At 39.8% G+C, this 15,468-nt stretch overlaps 1 protein-coding gene across 1 annotated transcript in view; it reads left to right on the top strand.

Annotated features, from left to right (window-relative positions):
* si:dkey-9k7.3 (circularly permutated Ras protein 1) overlaps positions 1–15,468 on the top strand; it is a 123,191-nt gene that overhangs the window by 36,245 nt on the left and 71,478 nt on the right. Inside the window, exon 5 of the mRNA XM_028793788.2 lies at positions 8,918–9,004. Coding sequence (XP_028649621.1) covers positions 8,918–9,004 — 87 coding nt within the window. The remainder of the gene's footprint in view (positions 1–8,917; positions 9,005–15,468) is intronic.

Below are 15,468 nucleotides of genomic sequence, written 5' to 3'. Positions count from 1 at the left end.
TCTGGCGAATAGCCGCGTGCGTATTTCTTTTTTTGAGACATGGGCTCACGATATTTCACAATATTTTGTTTGAAGCTGTAAGCACGTGCTTGCTCTCAGAAATCTAACTACGTACTGACTTTAGTTTCGATAACGTAACGATTTAGCTTCACTTACGTAACGTGAACAAAACTTATGCGCTTGAAGTCTGTTGCGTGGTCGCAACTTTTGGAAGGCTGCGCGCTTTTCCGATCCGGTATGTGAGACATCCTTCTCGTCTCCTGCCGTTGGTCAGGCAGGATCAGGCATTCCAGTCGCTAGACAGCACAGCGTACGTTGGATGTGGATGGTCAGTCAAGGTGCTGGCTATCACGATCCCGCGAGGTTTTCGTCAGACCGTAATGTTGAAAGAGATGTGGATCCAACAACAGCCGTTGGGAGTCAGGATCGGGATGTAGTAATCGTAGCTCCTCGTACGTTGAAATGATGAATGTGTTGACAGAGTAACAAATGCTGGGTACCTCTAAGCTGAGGATTGCCAGACGTTACAAGTGTCATGGTTGAGCGAGAGTTTGTCGAGACGAGACTAAGTTAGTGAGTATCCGTGGTTGTGCATTTTATAAAATTTTATGTAGCGGGTGTTGGCCAATGGCATCACTTCTTTTGCACGCGGATGCAGGCCAGGTGGTCGCGAAAGAGGTCGGGTGCGGTCCCAATACAAATGCCCTGTAACAGAGTCTGACCACTGTCCTGATCTTGACTGGTCAACAGTTAGTCGATTAGTATGTAATCGCAGAGCCGTTTGGTTGCTCCGCTACCACCCACCATGAAAGCTGGAACGCCCACTAGTGGGTGGTAGGGACCAGGTTGACTACCACTGGTCTAGACAATGTAGATTAGGGGTCTCCATCCAGAGCTACTTTTACAAAATGAAAATGGTTGAGAGCTACTCATGTTTTCTAATGTTTATTCTCATAGCTTATTTCAACCCAAACAAACTGAATAAGTTTGTTTTGCCTGAACATTTACAAAATGTTCGTGTCCACAAGTCACATTTTGCATTAAAACATCACAAAAAATATTTAGTTCACCTGCAAGTGCATTTTGTATGTCTGTATGCATTTTCTAGTGTATCTCACACTATTGAATTAAAACATGAATGCTGCCAAAACAAAACAATGCAATTCTAAATACACAGATATTACTTATTCATTTGTCATTTTGTTCCATGTCACTATTTCATTTCATAAGAGTATTCAGATGTCCAGTTGCCTGTGTGATTTTTGTTTTTTAGTTAGTCAGATGACTGGCACTGCGTGGAGTCAACAAGAGAGGCAGGCGTATGGTGGAGTGTAGCCACTTAGGTTCACAATTATGGAGTCATTTAAATGTTCATCTCTCAGTCTTGTTCTGAACTTTGCCTTTTCTGACATGAATTTCATGAAATCAGACTCACAGAGGTATGTAGACCCAAACAAAGCAGACATTTTCAGAGCTGCTTGGTGAAGATTCTTATAGTTATCTGGCTCTACTAAGCTCCAGAAATGCTGAGAATGTTGTTGAGACTTTAACTACACATTATTTTGAAGGTTTACTAATATATAAAATCTAATGTCTATCTGTCTGTTTGTCCACTTTTCACAAGAGACCTACTTAACAGATTTAGATCAGGTTTTTTTCTATAATTTGCTTGAACATTCCGGTCGATTTTGCGACTTGTCTAATTTCGCTATGTATCATAGTTTGCTTGTGGCACCAATTTATTAGCGTGAATCCAAGATCCACGCAATGGGCCGGGGGAGGGGCCTTCCTCACTCACTCGCCAGGATCGGGGCGTCTTCCTTAACTCCGCTTAGCTAGCAAATGAAAGAACAATTGAATTCAACTTTGTTTGATATTTAAAATAAAGTGTTACTTAGATCTTGATGAGTTTAAGTCCAGATATTCTCTTAAATGTATGCCACATTGAAAAGACAGATTGCAATTCAGATTGTGGATCGTGATATGATTTTTTAGAAAGATTGCCCACCTGTAATTTGACTAATCAAGTTTTTGGTGAGCTACTTGGAAAGGGCTTGCGAGCTACCAGTAACTCACAAGCGACGTGTTGGAGACTAGATAGATAGATATAGTGTGGTATAGTGATTAAGACTTTGGACTTCGAAATTTGACTTTTTGGGTACCTACTACTGTTAGTATGTGACACCTTGTCACTTTAACAGCCTAAGCTCCAATTGGATAAACAAAAGAAATACAACCAAACATATCTCAAATGTTGTATTTTTACTTATGTTTCAAATGTTGCTTTTTATACAGATGTCAGAAAAACAATAACACTGAAACACAAAATGCTAAGTACTTCAATCACAATTGGACATGCTGTGTGGTGTTCCTGAGATTGCTAAATATTGTTCAGTATTTATATATCTAAGTACTGTGAAAATGAAAAGCAAGTAGAAGATTGTGTTATTTTCCAATGCAAATCTGTTACAAAGAAACAAAGACATTCTGCTTCTAATATGAACAAAACACACTATATAGGCTGGAAAACAACATTCATTCATCCAGTATCCAACCCGCTATAACCTAACTACAGGGTCATGGGGGTCTGCTGGAGCCAATCCCAGCCAACACAGGGCGCAAGGCAGGAAACAAACCCTGGGCAGGGCGCACACACACATACACACACACACACACACACACACACACACACACTCCCACACACCAAACACACACTAGGGACAATTTAGAATCGCCAATGCACCTAACCTGCATGTCTTTGGACTGTGGGAGGAAAGCCCACACAGACACGGGGAGAGCATGCAGACTCCACGCACGGAGGACCTGGGAAGCGAACCTGGGTCTCCTAACTGCGAGGTAGCAGAGCTACCCACTGGGAAAACAACATCTGAAGCACAAATGTTAGAATGACTACAAACACCAAGGTTAATATACAGTAATCCTTCACTTATCGCGGGAGATAGGTTCCAAGGACGACACCATATTTATTTAATTATTTAACGTGTATTTGGACGTTTTTAAACCCTCCCTGTATTGTTTACAACCCACCTTTTACTCTATTAATAACAGGGACAACTGCTAAGCAATATGAAATCGGTAGATAAGTTTACACTTACTGCATAGCGAAGTACATGTAGCAGCTTGTAGGCGGTCATGACGTCGTTGACCTTGTTGCAAAGATTCTTAAAGCAGATTCCATCCAGACTACTGCCTTATCACTTCCACTTGCAACTCGTTTTGCGCCCTGGTTAAAGTACACTGCGGCCGTAGATCTTATATGCTTTTCCTCCTTTCTAAATAAAAAGAATCGTGGACTCATTGATGCTGTAATGGTGTAGCTGTTCCCTTCCTTCAACATATCCAAAACGTCTACCTTTTCTGCAATCATTTGCATCTTCTGTTGGCTCTTGGACACAGCCCCTGAAGCAGTAGCACGTTAATGCTGAATCAGTGAGATGAGACTTCCTGGTTAATGCAACACTCCGTCGCTGAGCCAATCAGCAGCACACAGGAACTTAACTGCGTGCTCTGATTGGGTAGCTTCTCAGCCATCCGCCAATAGCATCTCTTGTATGAAATCAACTGGGCAAACCAACTGAGATAGCAAGTACCAGAAATAAAAAGACCCATTGTCCGCAGAAACCCGCAAAACAGCGAAAAATCCGCGTTATATATTTAGATATGCTTACATATAAAATCTGCGAAGTCGTGAATCCGCGAAAAGTGAACCGCGAAGTAGCGAGGGATTACTGTAATATGTTTTATAGGCCCTCATTTCCCTCCTGTCTGTTTGGCAACAAGATTTTGTCAACATCACATCAAATGTTTTGCCTTCCAAGACATAGAGAAAAACCTTCTGGTATGTCTCAAGCACCCTTGGCAGTCTGCAACTACAGCATCATAACAAGCAGCATGAATTGCCTCCAGTGTGGACATTCGGGCTAACTTGGCTACATGCTTTATACTTTACATCTCCACGCTAAAACAAATCCCTCAGTAGGTTTGAGCAAACGCAACAGTCTGGCATGATGTCCATCACCATTTGCTTGCTCACTACACTGGATTGCTGATACCAATTACTGTTCCAGGTTACCATATAATTTGTTAAGTCAAACTTCACCACTACTCTGCCATTCTCAGGACAGACAGCACTGTATAGGCCATTCAAGAAGTCAATAAGGTGCTCTGTTATTGCTGCACAAATGGTTATGTTACCCCCCATACACACACTGCCCTGGCACATCCGCTGTGTCTGCCCTATGATGTTCCTGCCACATCACCTTCAGGATGAATCCAGGCCTAATCCATATACACAAACATATCTGTTAGTTACCCACATCTCTTCTTGTACCTACTATAAAAGACACAAAGAATTTTAACTACTGTAAAATCCAAACAGTGTAGAACACCATTCCATACAACAAAGCAGGAACAACACACCTGCTACATTCTACTTTCTGATACATTTTCTGAAATACACATTCATGTAGACACACTGAAAGGAGAACCATTACTTTCTGGCCTTACCTTTATATGAAGGCGTCTTAGCTTCTTCACACTCTCAATGCTCCTTTCGATTGCAGTGTTGTATGAATGTTTCATTGATACTGAATGTTCAATGAACAGGGCTCTGAAGGAACATTCTATTTTACATGCGTTGATATATGCAATGAACAACCATATCAAGATGAGTGTTAAATTTATATAACCAAGTGACAAGAGATCAACTAGTTTTGACCATCATGTCATGCTCAAATAAAGCTTACACCTATGCAATGACAATTGGGCTTAGTGTTTTACGAAATGCGCTTTAGATTAGATTAGATAAACTTTATTAATTATAATGAGAAAAAATCACACGCATGCAGCAGCAGAAACATAAATAACAAGGGTACAGAGTGACAGGACAAATGAAACAGCCAATCAATCAATACAAACAAACAAACAAGCAAATAAATAAATAAATGTATATTGTGCTGACATTTCAAAATGAACTTAAACAGTAAGTCAGGAGGTTGCATTGAATCAGGTTGTGGGCAGAAAAGACCCCCAGAAGCAATCTTTAGTACTCCATAGTGGAATGAGCATGTGGCTAAAATTGCTCCAAAAGAGCGCTTTATGGAAGAAATAGAGGAGATTTTTCATGATGGCATCCAATTTTGACTCTGTTCTGTAACAGCTTTCTGTGTGTCTACTGTACGCCCTGTGATGGAGAAACCTTTCCTGATAAGTTTCTTCAGACATTGTGCATCTTTTGAGCTCAAGTTAATTCTCTAGGAGATTGCTGCATGAAACAACACACTGCCTAGTATGGACTGGTAGAACATTTCCAGCTGCTTGCTGCATACATCAAAAGACCTGATTCTTCTTAGGAAGTACAGTCTTCTCTGGCCCTTCTTGTACAGTGTGTGACAGTTTAGGGGTCCCCGTGACCCCTTGAACCCTCAGACCAGACGTCAGACACCAGATAAAAGTCCAATTATAATATTTATTATTATAAATAAGGTGCACAAAGCACCACCACTCCACTATACTCAATAAACAACAACAAATAAACAATCCTCCAATCTCAGACGCTTAGCCACCCTGCCTCCCAACTCAGCTCATCAGTCTGGGATTTCCCAGAGTCCTTTATAGTTCATGACCCGGAAGTGTTTCTGTCCCTCAGTCCATGTGACTTTCTATCATCTCCAGGTCAGGTAAAAACTTCTTTTCTTCATCAGCCCGGAAGCACTTTACTTTTTTCAACCATGTGACTAGGATTTATTTCCGGGCTGTATGGAAAATAAACTTGTCTGTCTCCCTGCAGCGTCCCCCGGTGGCCCCGACGTTATCCAGCAGGGCTGTGTATTAAAACTCCATAGTCCATGATGCCCTGCTGGAATTCGGGGCATCCCCATGTTGCAAGGAGGGCTCCATGTAGTGGCTTGGGGGTATTGGCCGGGGTGAATGGCCGGCCATATCCCACAGGTGCCACTGTGTTGTCAGACCAGTCCAGTCTGCTGTTTATACAAAACCCCAGGTGTTTGTAGTTCTGCACCACTTCCATGTCCTCGCCCTGAATGGCTCCATGACATGCTGGAAGTCCACAACCAGCTCTTTGGTCCTGCTAATGTTGAGTCACAGGTTGTTGTCCCTGCGCCACAAGATGAAGACATCCACAATTTTAATGAACTCTGACTCTTCTCCATTATTAATGCAGCCTATGATGGACAAATCATCTGAAAACCTCTGTGAATGGCAAGCACTGGTATTGTGCTGAAAGTTTGTTGTGTAGAGAGTAAACAGGAAAGAGGACAGGACAGGTCCCTGAGGTGCTCCAATATTACACACCACCATTTCTGACACAAAGCCCCACACAAACTACTGTCTGTTGGTCAGGAAATCCATGATCCAGGAGACTGTGAAGGCATCAAGATGCAAAGCCTTGAGCCATTTCCCAATCGATGAGGTAGAATGGTGTTAAAAATAATGGAAAAATCAATCATTTGCATTTTGTGCAGGTGCCATGTGAACTGAAATATTGCTGTGAACTTCTGAGGCACTTTTTTGAGGGTGCAGTCAGAGTTTTGAGAAATACATCAAACTTATTGAGAAAAACTAACAATAGAGCTAAAATGGGTTGGGAGTATAGCTATTGAAATGATTATAGTTTAATTTTTTATATTACACTGTATGAACACTTTCTATTAATAGATAGATAGATAGATAGATAGATAGATAGATAGATAGATAGATAGATAGATAGATAGATAGATAGATAGATAGATAGATAGATGTTCAGGGCACTATATACCATATATAGATAGAATATATTAAACCTTAAATAAGACTTGAGGATCGTTATCTATCTGATCTGAAATGTGGACTCCAAGTCTTTCTGTTACCCAGTGGTCATGCAGCTGGAAAGTGGTACTGACACTGGTATCTCTTTTACTGATAAGCTGTTGTTTCACTTTATTTTTAAACATATACAGTATGTTTCAACCTCTGTTACCTCCAAGTGTAGATAAAAAAAAATTATTTCCTGTGGAATGAAAAAATGTGAATTATTGTTTCTTTTAATGTAATTAATGTTTCCTTTAATCATTCTATAGTTAGGTATTGTTCTCCTCTAAGACTTTTATTTAAAATAATACTGAATTCTTGATGTGCTTTTTTTCTCCATATTTCCAATAATTGTGTAATCTCTCCTTGTTTATGGACTATTGTAAAGAATGTTTTGAAGATTTCCTGGTGCTCTTAGTTGAAATATTCTTTTTACCTTTTATATAAAGTGAAGGTCCAGGTCCAGGACTGATTGGAAGTTGCATACAAAACCATAATACCCAGTTTAAAGTGGGAATACTGGGACCCACCAGTGCAGGCAAACCTGGGGGGGGGGGGAGGGGTTTGCTAGCAAATGCCCTGTGGCCACACCATGCTCAACCCAAAGAAATGTCGAGGAGCTACTATGGGGGCTTACCACCTGTAGTATGCAGGATGTGAGTCGGGTGTTATGCCTGTTGGCAGATGGTGCAGGCCTTGGCAATGTGATGTTACTGTAGGAATATGAAATATTATTTGAGCACAGAGAAGAGTGATTCTGCAGAAAGTGAAAGAGTTTCATATTGATGTAAAGGGACTCAACTCTGAACACAGTATTGATTCTGTCTCCACAATTTTTGATCATTAGCCCAGATGGTAGTATTGAGAAAGCTGTAGGATGCTGCCAAGTCCCTAGCTGTATCCATGAGGTTGGAGTTTGTATCATTGAACGAGATATTCATTTCAGAAATCAGACTGAAAAGTCAAAAAATGTGTCTGTTGCTTCCATGTTTACCTTATTATTAGTCAAATGACTCTTTAAATGTGAAGTATTATCTCCTTAATGCAGTGTTTAAAAGTGGGTGACTGTTGTGGTACCCTAGGACATCTTATGAGTTTTTCTGGGAATGCACTAGATTCAAAAAGCATTGTTGAATGCTACTTCGTCCAAGTACCTGCAGAATCTAAATCGTTTCTGCTTTCTTAAAGTCATATCAGAATTATTTTAAAGTAAAGATGTTTGCTGCAGTGTTTCTTGTCTTTTGTTCTGCACTAGATTTTGATTTTCAGGGACAAAAGTGCTGAGCTAAGACTGAGAAAATATCCATTTTGGAGACCAAAAGGTTAAATCCTAATGACTTGTGAGTGTTTTCTTTGTATTACATTATTTTACTTGATGATGTCTTCTGGAAGTACTGCAGTGGTTCAAAGTCAAGTGTGAACCTGTAGAGGGAGAATCCACACCTCCATGTCTAAAATCATATTTTTTCTTCTTAGAAAAAAAAAAGATGGTTGCTCTCATGGTTGTTTATGAGTCACAGTAGAGGTAGTTATGATATTGAAGACTGAAGTGGCAGGGAAGTGGGAGTTAAGTCCTTAGGTAACTGGTCCCAGTATCTATAAGAAGTAAAGAAATTGGACATTCAATAACCTTATTTGAGCTTCCTCTTCAAGGTTTCATAGCTTGGCACCCCAGGAGAACCTTAGAATAGAACTGTTTGTGGTCTGTATTGAGAGAAGCCAGGTAATGAGCATCTAGTGAGAGTACTTCATGGGTGTCTACCATGAGAGATATACCAGACATGGCCCAGTGACACGAGACCCAAGACATACTAGCATGGCTGACCTCTCAAATATGCTTGAAATTCCTCGGAATTTCATAGATTGAGCTGGAGACTGTTGTTTGAGATAGTGGAGCGTACTCTTACCTCATTTCCCAATTACAACCCCATCACTCAATCTGCCTTATGGACAGTCTGTGATCTCACTGCTACATTTTTGGAACCAGAAGTCCGACAGTAAAGTTTTCACTTTTGCTGTCCAATAATGATGATCAATTGTTAAACACAAACATTAGTAAAGTAATTTTGTGAAATATTTTGTTTTTTAGCCAATGGTGGCAGATCCAAGAGTGGCCTGAATGCCAATGTAAATGTGTTTTCTGTCAACATGGGGAAGCTTGCTGATTTCAAGAAAAGTAAGTAATAAGTGAATAATTTGGCTGGCTTATAAATGAATTCTGAAGCCATGAGAAACTGAATAAATATAAAAGACACTGTAATGACCATAACAAAGATCTTTACTTTAAGAAGGCATCAGAAACTGGGTATTAAAATAATTATTACAAGCAAAATGTAATTTATGAAATCAGTACTAATTTGAAAAGTAAAAAGGTTATAAATGTTAAAGTTGCCTGTGTAAGAGTCACTTTGTGCAATTACAAACTAAAGGTTATGGGCTCTGAGTCTAAAACATGATTATTGAGTTAAAATTCCAGGAAAGATCACAGGTGTCAAATCATTTGAGAAAGTAGTGCTAAAAGCTAGTGCCTAATGCACAAGTGGACTTTGATAAATGCGTAGCAAAGATCAAATCACAGGGGAATGATAAGATCTGTAAAAGGAGACCATACTGGTGTTGGTGTCTTAAATGTCGGAGCCCTGATACTGTAATAATAATAAAAATAGCAGCACATTTCATACATTGAATGTAGGTCAAAACGCTTTACACAAATATTACTTGAGTATCCAAAATGATTTGCCTAGACCACAACATAGACTAGGACCACCTGGTTTATAGTTTCAGCAGGCCCCTGATTATTACTTGCTGGCATTGCAGATTATGAGCAAGGCAAAAAATGGATTTGGAGATGCATGTTTTTGTGATAAACGGCTGTAAGTGGCAATATGTAAACGTTCAAACAAAAAACATTATCAAAAAACCAAAGGTAAATCATCAAAGAAGTCTAAATAAGAATTACCAGGGGTCATTAACAAAAGGACAGCATTATCTCCCGAGAATCAAGATGCCAACTAAAACAAGAAGTGGAATGCTATGAATCATTAGCCAGAAAACACCAAGGCTACATCCACACCAATACATTGTTATTTAAAGTGTTTTTAAATAATGTGTCTAGCATTTTGATATTGTTTATGAAAGTATCTCGTCCACAATAAAATGACCAAAAATGCAAATGATGGAGCCGTTTACCTACACTGTGCACTCAACAGAAAGAGGAAGGGTTCTCCACGCTAGACATTCATTTGCGGCTTGTGTTCACATATGGAAAACAGCAATGATGCACGCAGCAACACAACAAGTGCCATGGAAAGCAACTCCTCTAGGACCACTGTTCTTCCGTGAAGAGTGACTCATTAGGGAATGAGACATCGTAGTAAGCAGGATCTAATCAGGCAAGGCCACGTTATAAGCATGATCCAATCAGAATGGGATTAGTCTGCCTTTTCAAAACTTTGCATTTTCACACATCCACAGTGCAATGCCGAGACGATGTTTTCAGAAATATACGGCTCTGGGGAGAATTTTTCAATAGTCTCCATTTTCAAGGCATATAAATGACTAACATCTACATTTTTAAATGAAAATGTAGAAGTGTGGATGCAGTTTAAGAGCACAAGTCTAAAAAGGACTGCTATTGCTTTGCTTTGCTTTGTATTTCCTGGATTTTCAACCCTGTGCTTTATTTTTCATTTCGCCTCTTGAATTCGGTTTTGGAACTGTGCTTTCTGACTTTTTGAACCTCTGCTCCGTCTTAACTTTGATTTCTGGGTTTCGTATTGGGACTGTGTTTCAACCACTGCCTTTGGATTCTGTGTTGGGACTTTGTTTGCTGTGTCTGCCTTGCCTCTTCAGGCATCTCCTTGTGCTCTGCGGAGCTTTGTGCTTGCACAGCCATTTTGTGAAAATAAACCTTTTATTTTATCAAGCTTTGTCTTGGCCCTTTGGGTTTCTAGACTTGGAGTATTTTGGAGGAATTTTGGAAATGTGCTTTTGAACCCAAGCAACATCATGACAAACACTAAATCCATCCATCCATTTTCCAACCTGCTGAATCTGAACACAGGGAAACGGGGGTCTGCTGGAGCCAATCCCAGCCAACACAGGGCACAAGGCAGGAACCAATCCCGGGCAGGGTGCCAGCCCACCGCAGAAACACTAAATATGAAATTCAAAATCAAAAAAAACTGAAGAAGAATTCTTGAACAATAATTAAGCCAAACATCCATAATCTAGGTAATAAAATCCTAACTAACAAAGCCAAAATTCAAAAAAACCTACACACTTCAACAAAATGATTAGAGATGGAAAGAATACTCTTCTGTTCTCCAACTTTTTTATTTGTTTTGTGTTAATTCCTGTGCAGTTCCTGTCAATCGATATATGGATTAAAAGTTTTTAAGACTCAATGAATTCAAATTCGGGTTTACTTTGGCCTAGAATCTGTTTTGAGAAAGTTCATTGTTTAATCCCATTTTGATTCCCGTTTAGGTGCCACTATGTTAGGCTTGTGTCTCTGTTGCCTCTATTGAGAACTTTCCCAGAATTCCCCACGGTGTTCTCGTGTTTTAATGTCAACTTTGTGACAATAAAAGGTCAGCCAAAACTTTTTTAGGGTAATTGAGCTGGACGGATAATCTTTGTTTGTCACATGAAAACATTATTTAGTCTCTTCAGGTTTTTTGAAAATTCTGCAATTGTTTTGCGCTGTGATTTTCCAATTGTGTTTTGGCTTTGATGAAAGATCTCCTTGACTCCTGGCTTTATTTCATTTTTTGACTTTTGATTCTCCTGGTCATTTTCATTTTCTTTTTACTATTTCTTGTATGTCAATATAAGTATATAAGTCAATATAGTAACATTAAAAATAGTTGCAGTAGCATATAGCGCCACAGCATAATCCCAAAAAGGAAAAGAAAAAAGAGAAGGTGTCAACAACCAAAAACAGAGCTAATTACCACAAAACTTTTATTACATATCTGAATGGATAACCTGCGTGCATGGTATTCAGCCAACCCAGCGGTGCTAAGAGGACACTAAACTGATGTAATTTCACCATTAGTTGTGTTTTTTAAAGAAAAGGATCTAATATTAACACTTCTGAAGAAGCCAAACTAAAAAGACATGTTTTTAGCATCTATTTGAAATGTTTGATGGTGCTTGTTTGACTAATGTCTGTTTTTAAAACATTATAAATTATTGCTGCATTAAAACAAACAGAGGCCTCTTGAGCGCTATAATGCTTCATTCTAGATGTGCTGAGAAGGCAAGTACTTAAAGATAAGAGAGATCAATTTTGTGTGCTCTAAAATGCATGAAAAGCACAACAATGTTTAGAGTCTTGTATACAATTAAGAGTTTAAAATCAATTCTAAATGACACTGGAAACCAATGAAATTCAGATAAAACTGCCGTTGTGGTGAGATACTCACTTTTCTGTAAGAACTTGGTAAAAAGTGCTGTTTGTAGTCCAAGCATCCTGAATTTGTGTCCTAGCTGTCCCTTTGGAGGGTAGCTGCTTGGAAGGAGGTGACCCCATTTGCAATTCTTTGGTAGAGTTCACCCATGCGACCTTATACTTCTGTGTTTACTCCAGCTGCCAAAGCGACATGACCCGTAGCATAGCAGAGAGAAGCACTGCCACACCCGTACTGAAACCAGAATCCAGTGCCATCACTGCAGCATATCAGTGAAACTCATGCTCCTACAACAATAAGCAGGGGCTTTCAACAAATCTTACCTGATCCAACTGTCTTCACCCAGAGGTGGTTTTTGCTTGCTTTGCCTGGTGGTGCAGCCTGAAATGTTGAAGTGTGGCCAGATAAGATTCCAATATCAGGAATTGAACACCATTTAGGGGTTGCATAGGATTCCCCCTTGGAGTTTCAAGGGTGTAGATAGACATATCATCAACTGAAGAGCGGTCAGAGAGATTCTTCTTGGAGTTTCACTCGCACTGATATACTGTTTACAAGCATCACAGCCTTATTTTTTATATGTTACATGGTTTGGGGGACACATCAACTATCTGGGGTGAGAGAGTTAACCCCTACTAGCAGCTCACTAGATCTGGCCTTGTCTTCTCCAATTTCATATTGCGATTACTGTTATTTCTTTGACTTTCAGGACCTGACTAAACAGGTTTATAAACCCCTAGGAAGTCTGCTTTCTACTTAACCAAGGCTAAGTGACTGCAGCCATTGCTTCTAAGATATCTGTGAAATATACATTTTTGTAATTAAAAACTAGACATAACATACAAAGAGATTTTACCTACTAGGTACCTTCCATTCAGTTTTTGGAGCTCTCAACCTTTACTTTCAACTATCCTAGTCTGCTTCACCAGCTTTTCAAGTGTGATGATAGTTTGGTGTCTTCTCTTTGTCGTTCTTTCTTCCTCTGCTGGGAGTATTACTTTGTTCCACACATGCCAATTATATATTTTTTTTATATTTTCTGAGACCAAATGTTTATGGAAACAAACAAATGTAAGACATGAACAACTACAGTTAATCTTAGATGCAACAGATTAAAGAATAACACCACCCAGGAACACGCCTCCCACCCCAGTCCTGTGTAAAAAAACAAATGACAACGCCAGAGTGACCATGTGGCTATGCAGCAGGCTGGCAGCGTGGGCATAAACAATTGAATTAGTAGGAAAAATGAAAGAGTTAGCAGAACTCCACATTACTGACCACCATCCACTCAGTTCCAAAACAAGTAAACAGTAGACCACCATTTCCTGATGTTGAACTTCCCGACCAATTCTTCTGTGACAACAGCTAAAGATGTAGCTTATTGAAAGAGATGTTTTTTGGTTTGGAAACAAAACATTATATATTATAATGCAATCAGACAAATGATAATAACATAGCAAGTACAATAATATGCATCAGAAATAAAATGAAAACAACCACACTCTCCAGTGGAAAGGTGGTTTGTAAATTAGAAGAAGGAGAGTCAGGGGATTTCCAACAAGACACCAACACCAACTTGGCTCAAATAGTGAGAAATGCACCAGCCATTTTAAGGTAAAAGGAAGAGCAGAGGTGAAGAGGAGAAGATAGACATGAGCTGACAAAGGGGTGTCAATACAGAGGATTGAGATAAGAGGCACTGTCAAAGGATGTTGGGGTATAAGTGTGGTTACCCAATTTACAGTTTTTCTTATATAAAATCAAAAAATAAAAAGCCAGTCACGGCTCTCTGTCGATCCAACGATGATGCTGTCCATCCATTTGTTCATCTCCTGTGTGTACGTGGTTGGGAGAGCAGAACCAGGGCCACAATGGACAAAGGGAATTGCCCCACATGTACAGTAGGTTGCTATCGACAGAGATATCTTTCCGCTGTCTTCTCCTCATGTTGATGTGTCTGTTGTTGCTTGAAGTGATGGATTCCTTCAATGACGGTCCATCTCCAAAGTGTGCAATCCCCAGCAAGTGTCTTGAGTTGCCCATGTGGAATGGGGCAAGCCTTAAGAGAATACATCAAGTGATCCTTGTTATTTTGGGCCACCCTGACGTTGTGATCCTTAGTTCACCATACATGACCATCTGGAGATGCTAAAACCCATCATTGTGGATAACGTACTCAGTCCAGCAAAAGGCAAAGCTGAGCAGAATGATGAGGGGCACCACTTTGGATTGACCCTTGGTGGGAAGGGGGAATGGTTGAGTCAGTCTTAGTCAAGATTTCACCTTTGGCCTTGCTGCCATGGGGTGGCCCTACCAGGACTACACAAACCTCAACAGCATTGATCAGTCCGCCACGTTAAGGCACAGACTCAGTAACATGATCTCAAAACACTTAATAAAGCAATGAGCACACAATGGCCTTACTCCAAAACCTTTCAACGTCAGTGCAAACTAAAACTTATCTGCATGAAAACAGATCTCATGCAATTGAAAGTTGTTTTCAAAGGTTCAAATGTTTCCACGTGTTTTACACAACTGGATGTACATTTTTGTTTTTAGTATTTAATGCAGAAATTAAATTCTATATACTCATTAGTTTAAACCACTATATTAAGTATTTCATTAATATGTAAAATTGCTTATAGAGCTTATTTAAATAAGTTGAGAAAAACCGTTATAAGAGGCATTTCATTTTCAATAAACAAGTAAACTATGTCATACATGTGCATCCAAGGGTCAGCTTCCAGACTATTCTGCAGTAAGCACTACCATGCCTGGACATGGGGTGGCACTGTCACACTAATGGGCTCTTTTTCCATCCATAGCTCCAAGCAGATTCCCAATGGGGGCAACTGACTCCGCCCCTTTAGTTCCAAAGACTTTAAGACTGAGATGCTCCAGGAAGATGCCACCTCATTCTGAAAGAGCAGACTGTCAGACAGAACTCCTACCTTAGCGCTGACTGCATTTCAGAGCTCCCTTAGTCTTTGTTTGGAGGTCCTAGTGTCTAATAGTTGTTTTTTTATTCCTGTTTGCATCATTGTGCGTGTGTTTGATTTGCCTTGCTGGCACCATTATTATAAGAGGTGACCCAGTTGGTAGCCCAACATTTTTTTTGGACTTGTGTGTTCCCTTGCTTGACCACAACAGAAAGGAAATAATGGAAGGGCTTTTGGACTGCCAATTGTTAAATATCTTTGCCTTCTTTTAGGGGAGCTCAAAG

This window comes from Erpetoichthys calabaricus, chromosome 2 (genome assembly GCF_900747795.2).
Source record: "Erpetoichthys calabaricus chromosome 2, fErpCal1.3, whole genome shotgun sequence".
Taxonomy (NCBI): Eukaryota; Metazoa; Chordata; class Cladistia; order Polypteriformes; family Polypteridae; genus Erpetoichthys; species Erpetoichthys calabaricus.
The sequence above is the reverse complement of the archived record's forward strand: the minus strand, read 5'-3'. Positions and strand labels throughout refer to the sequence as shown.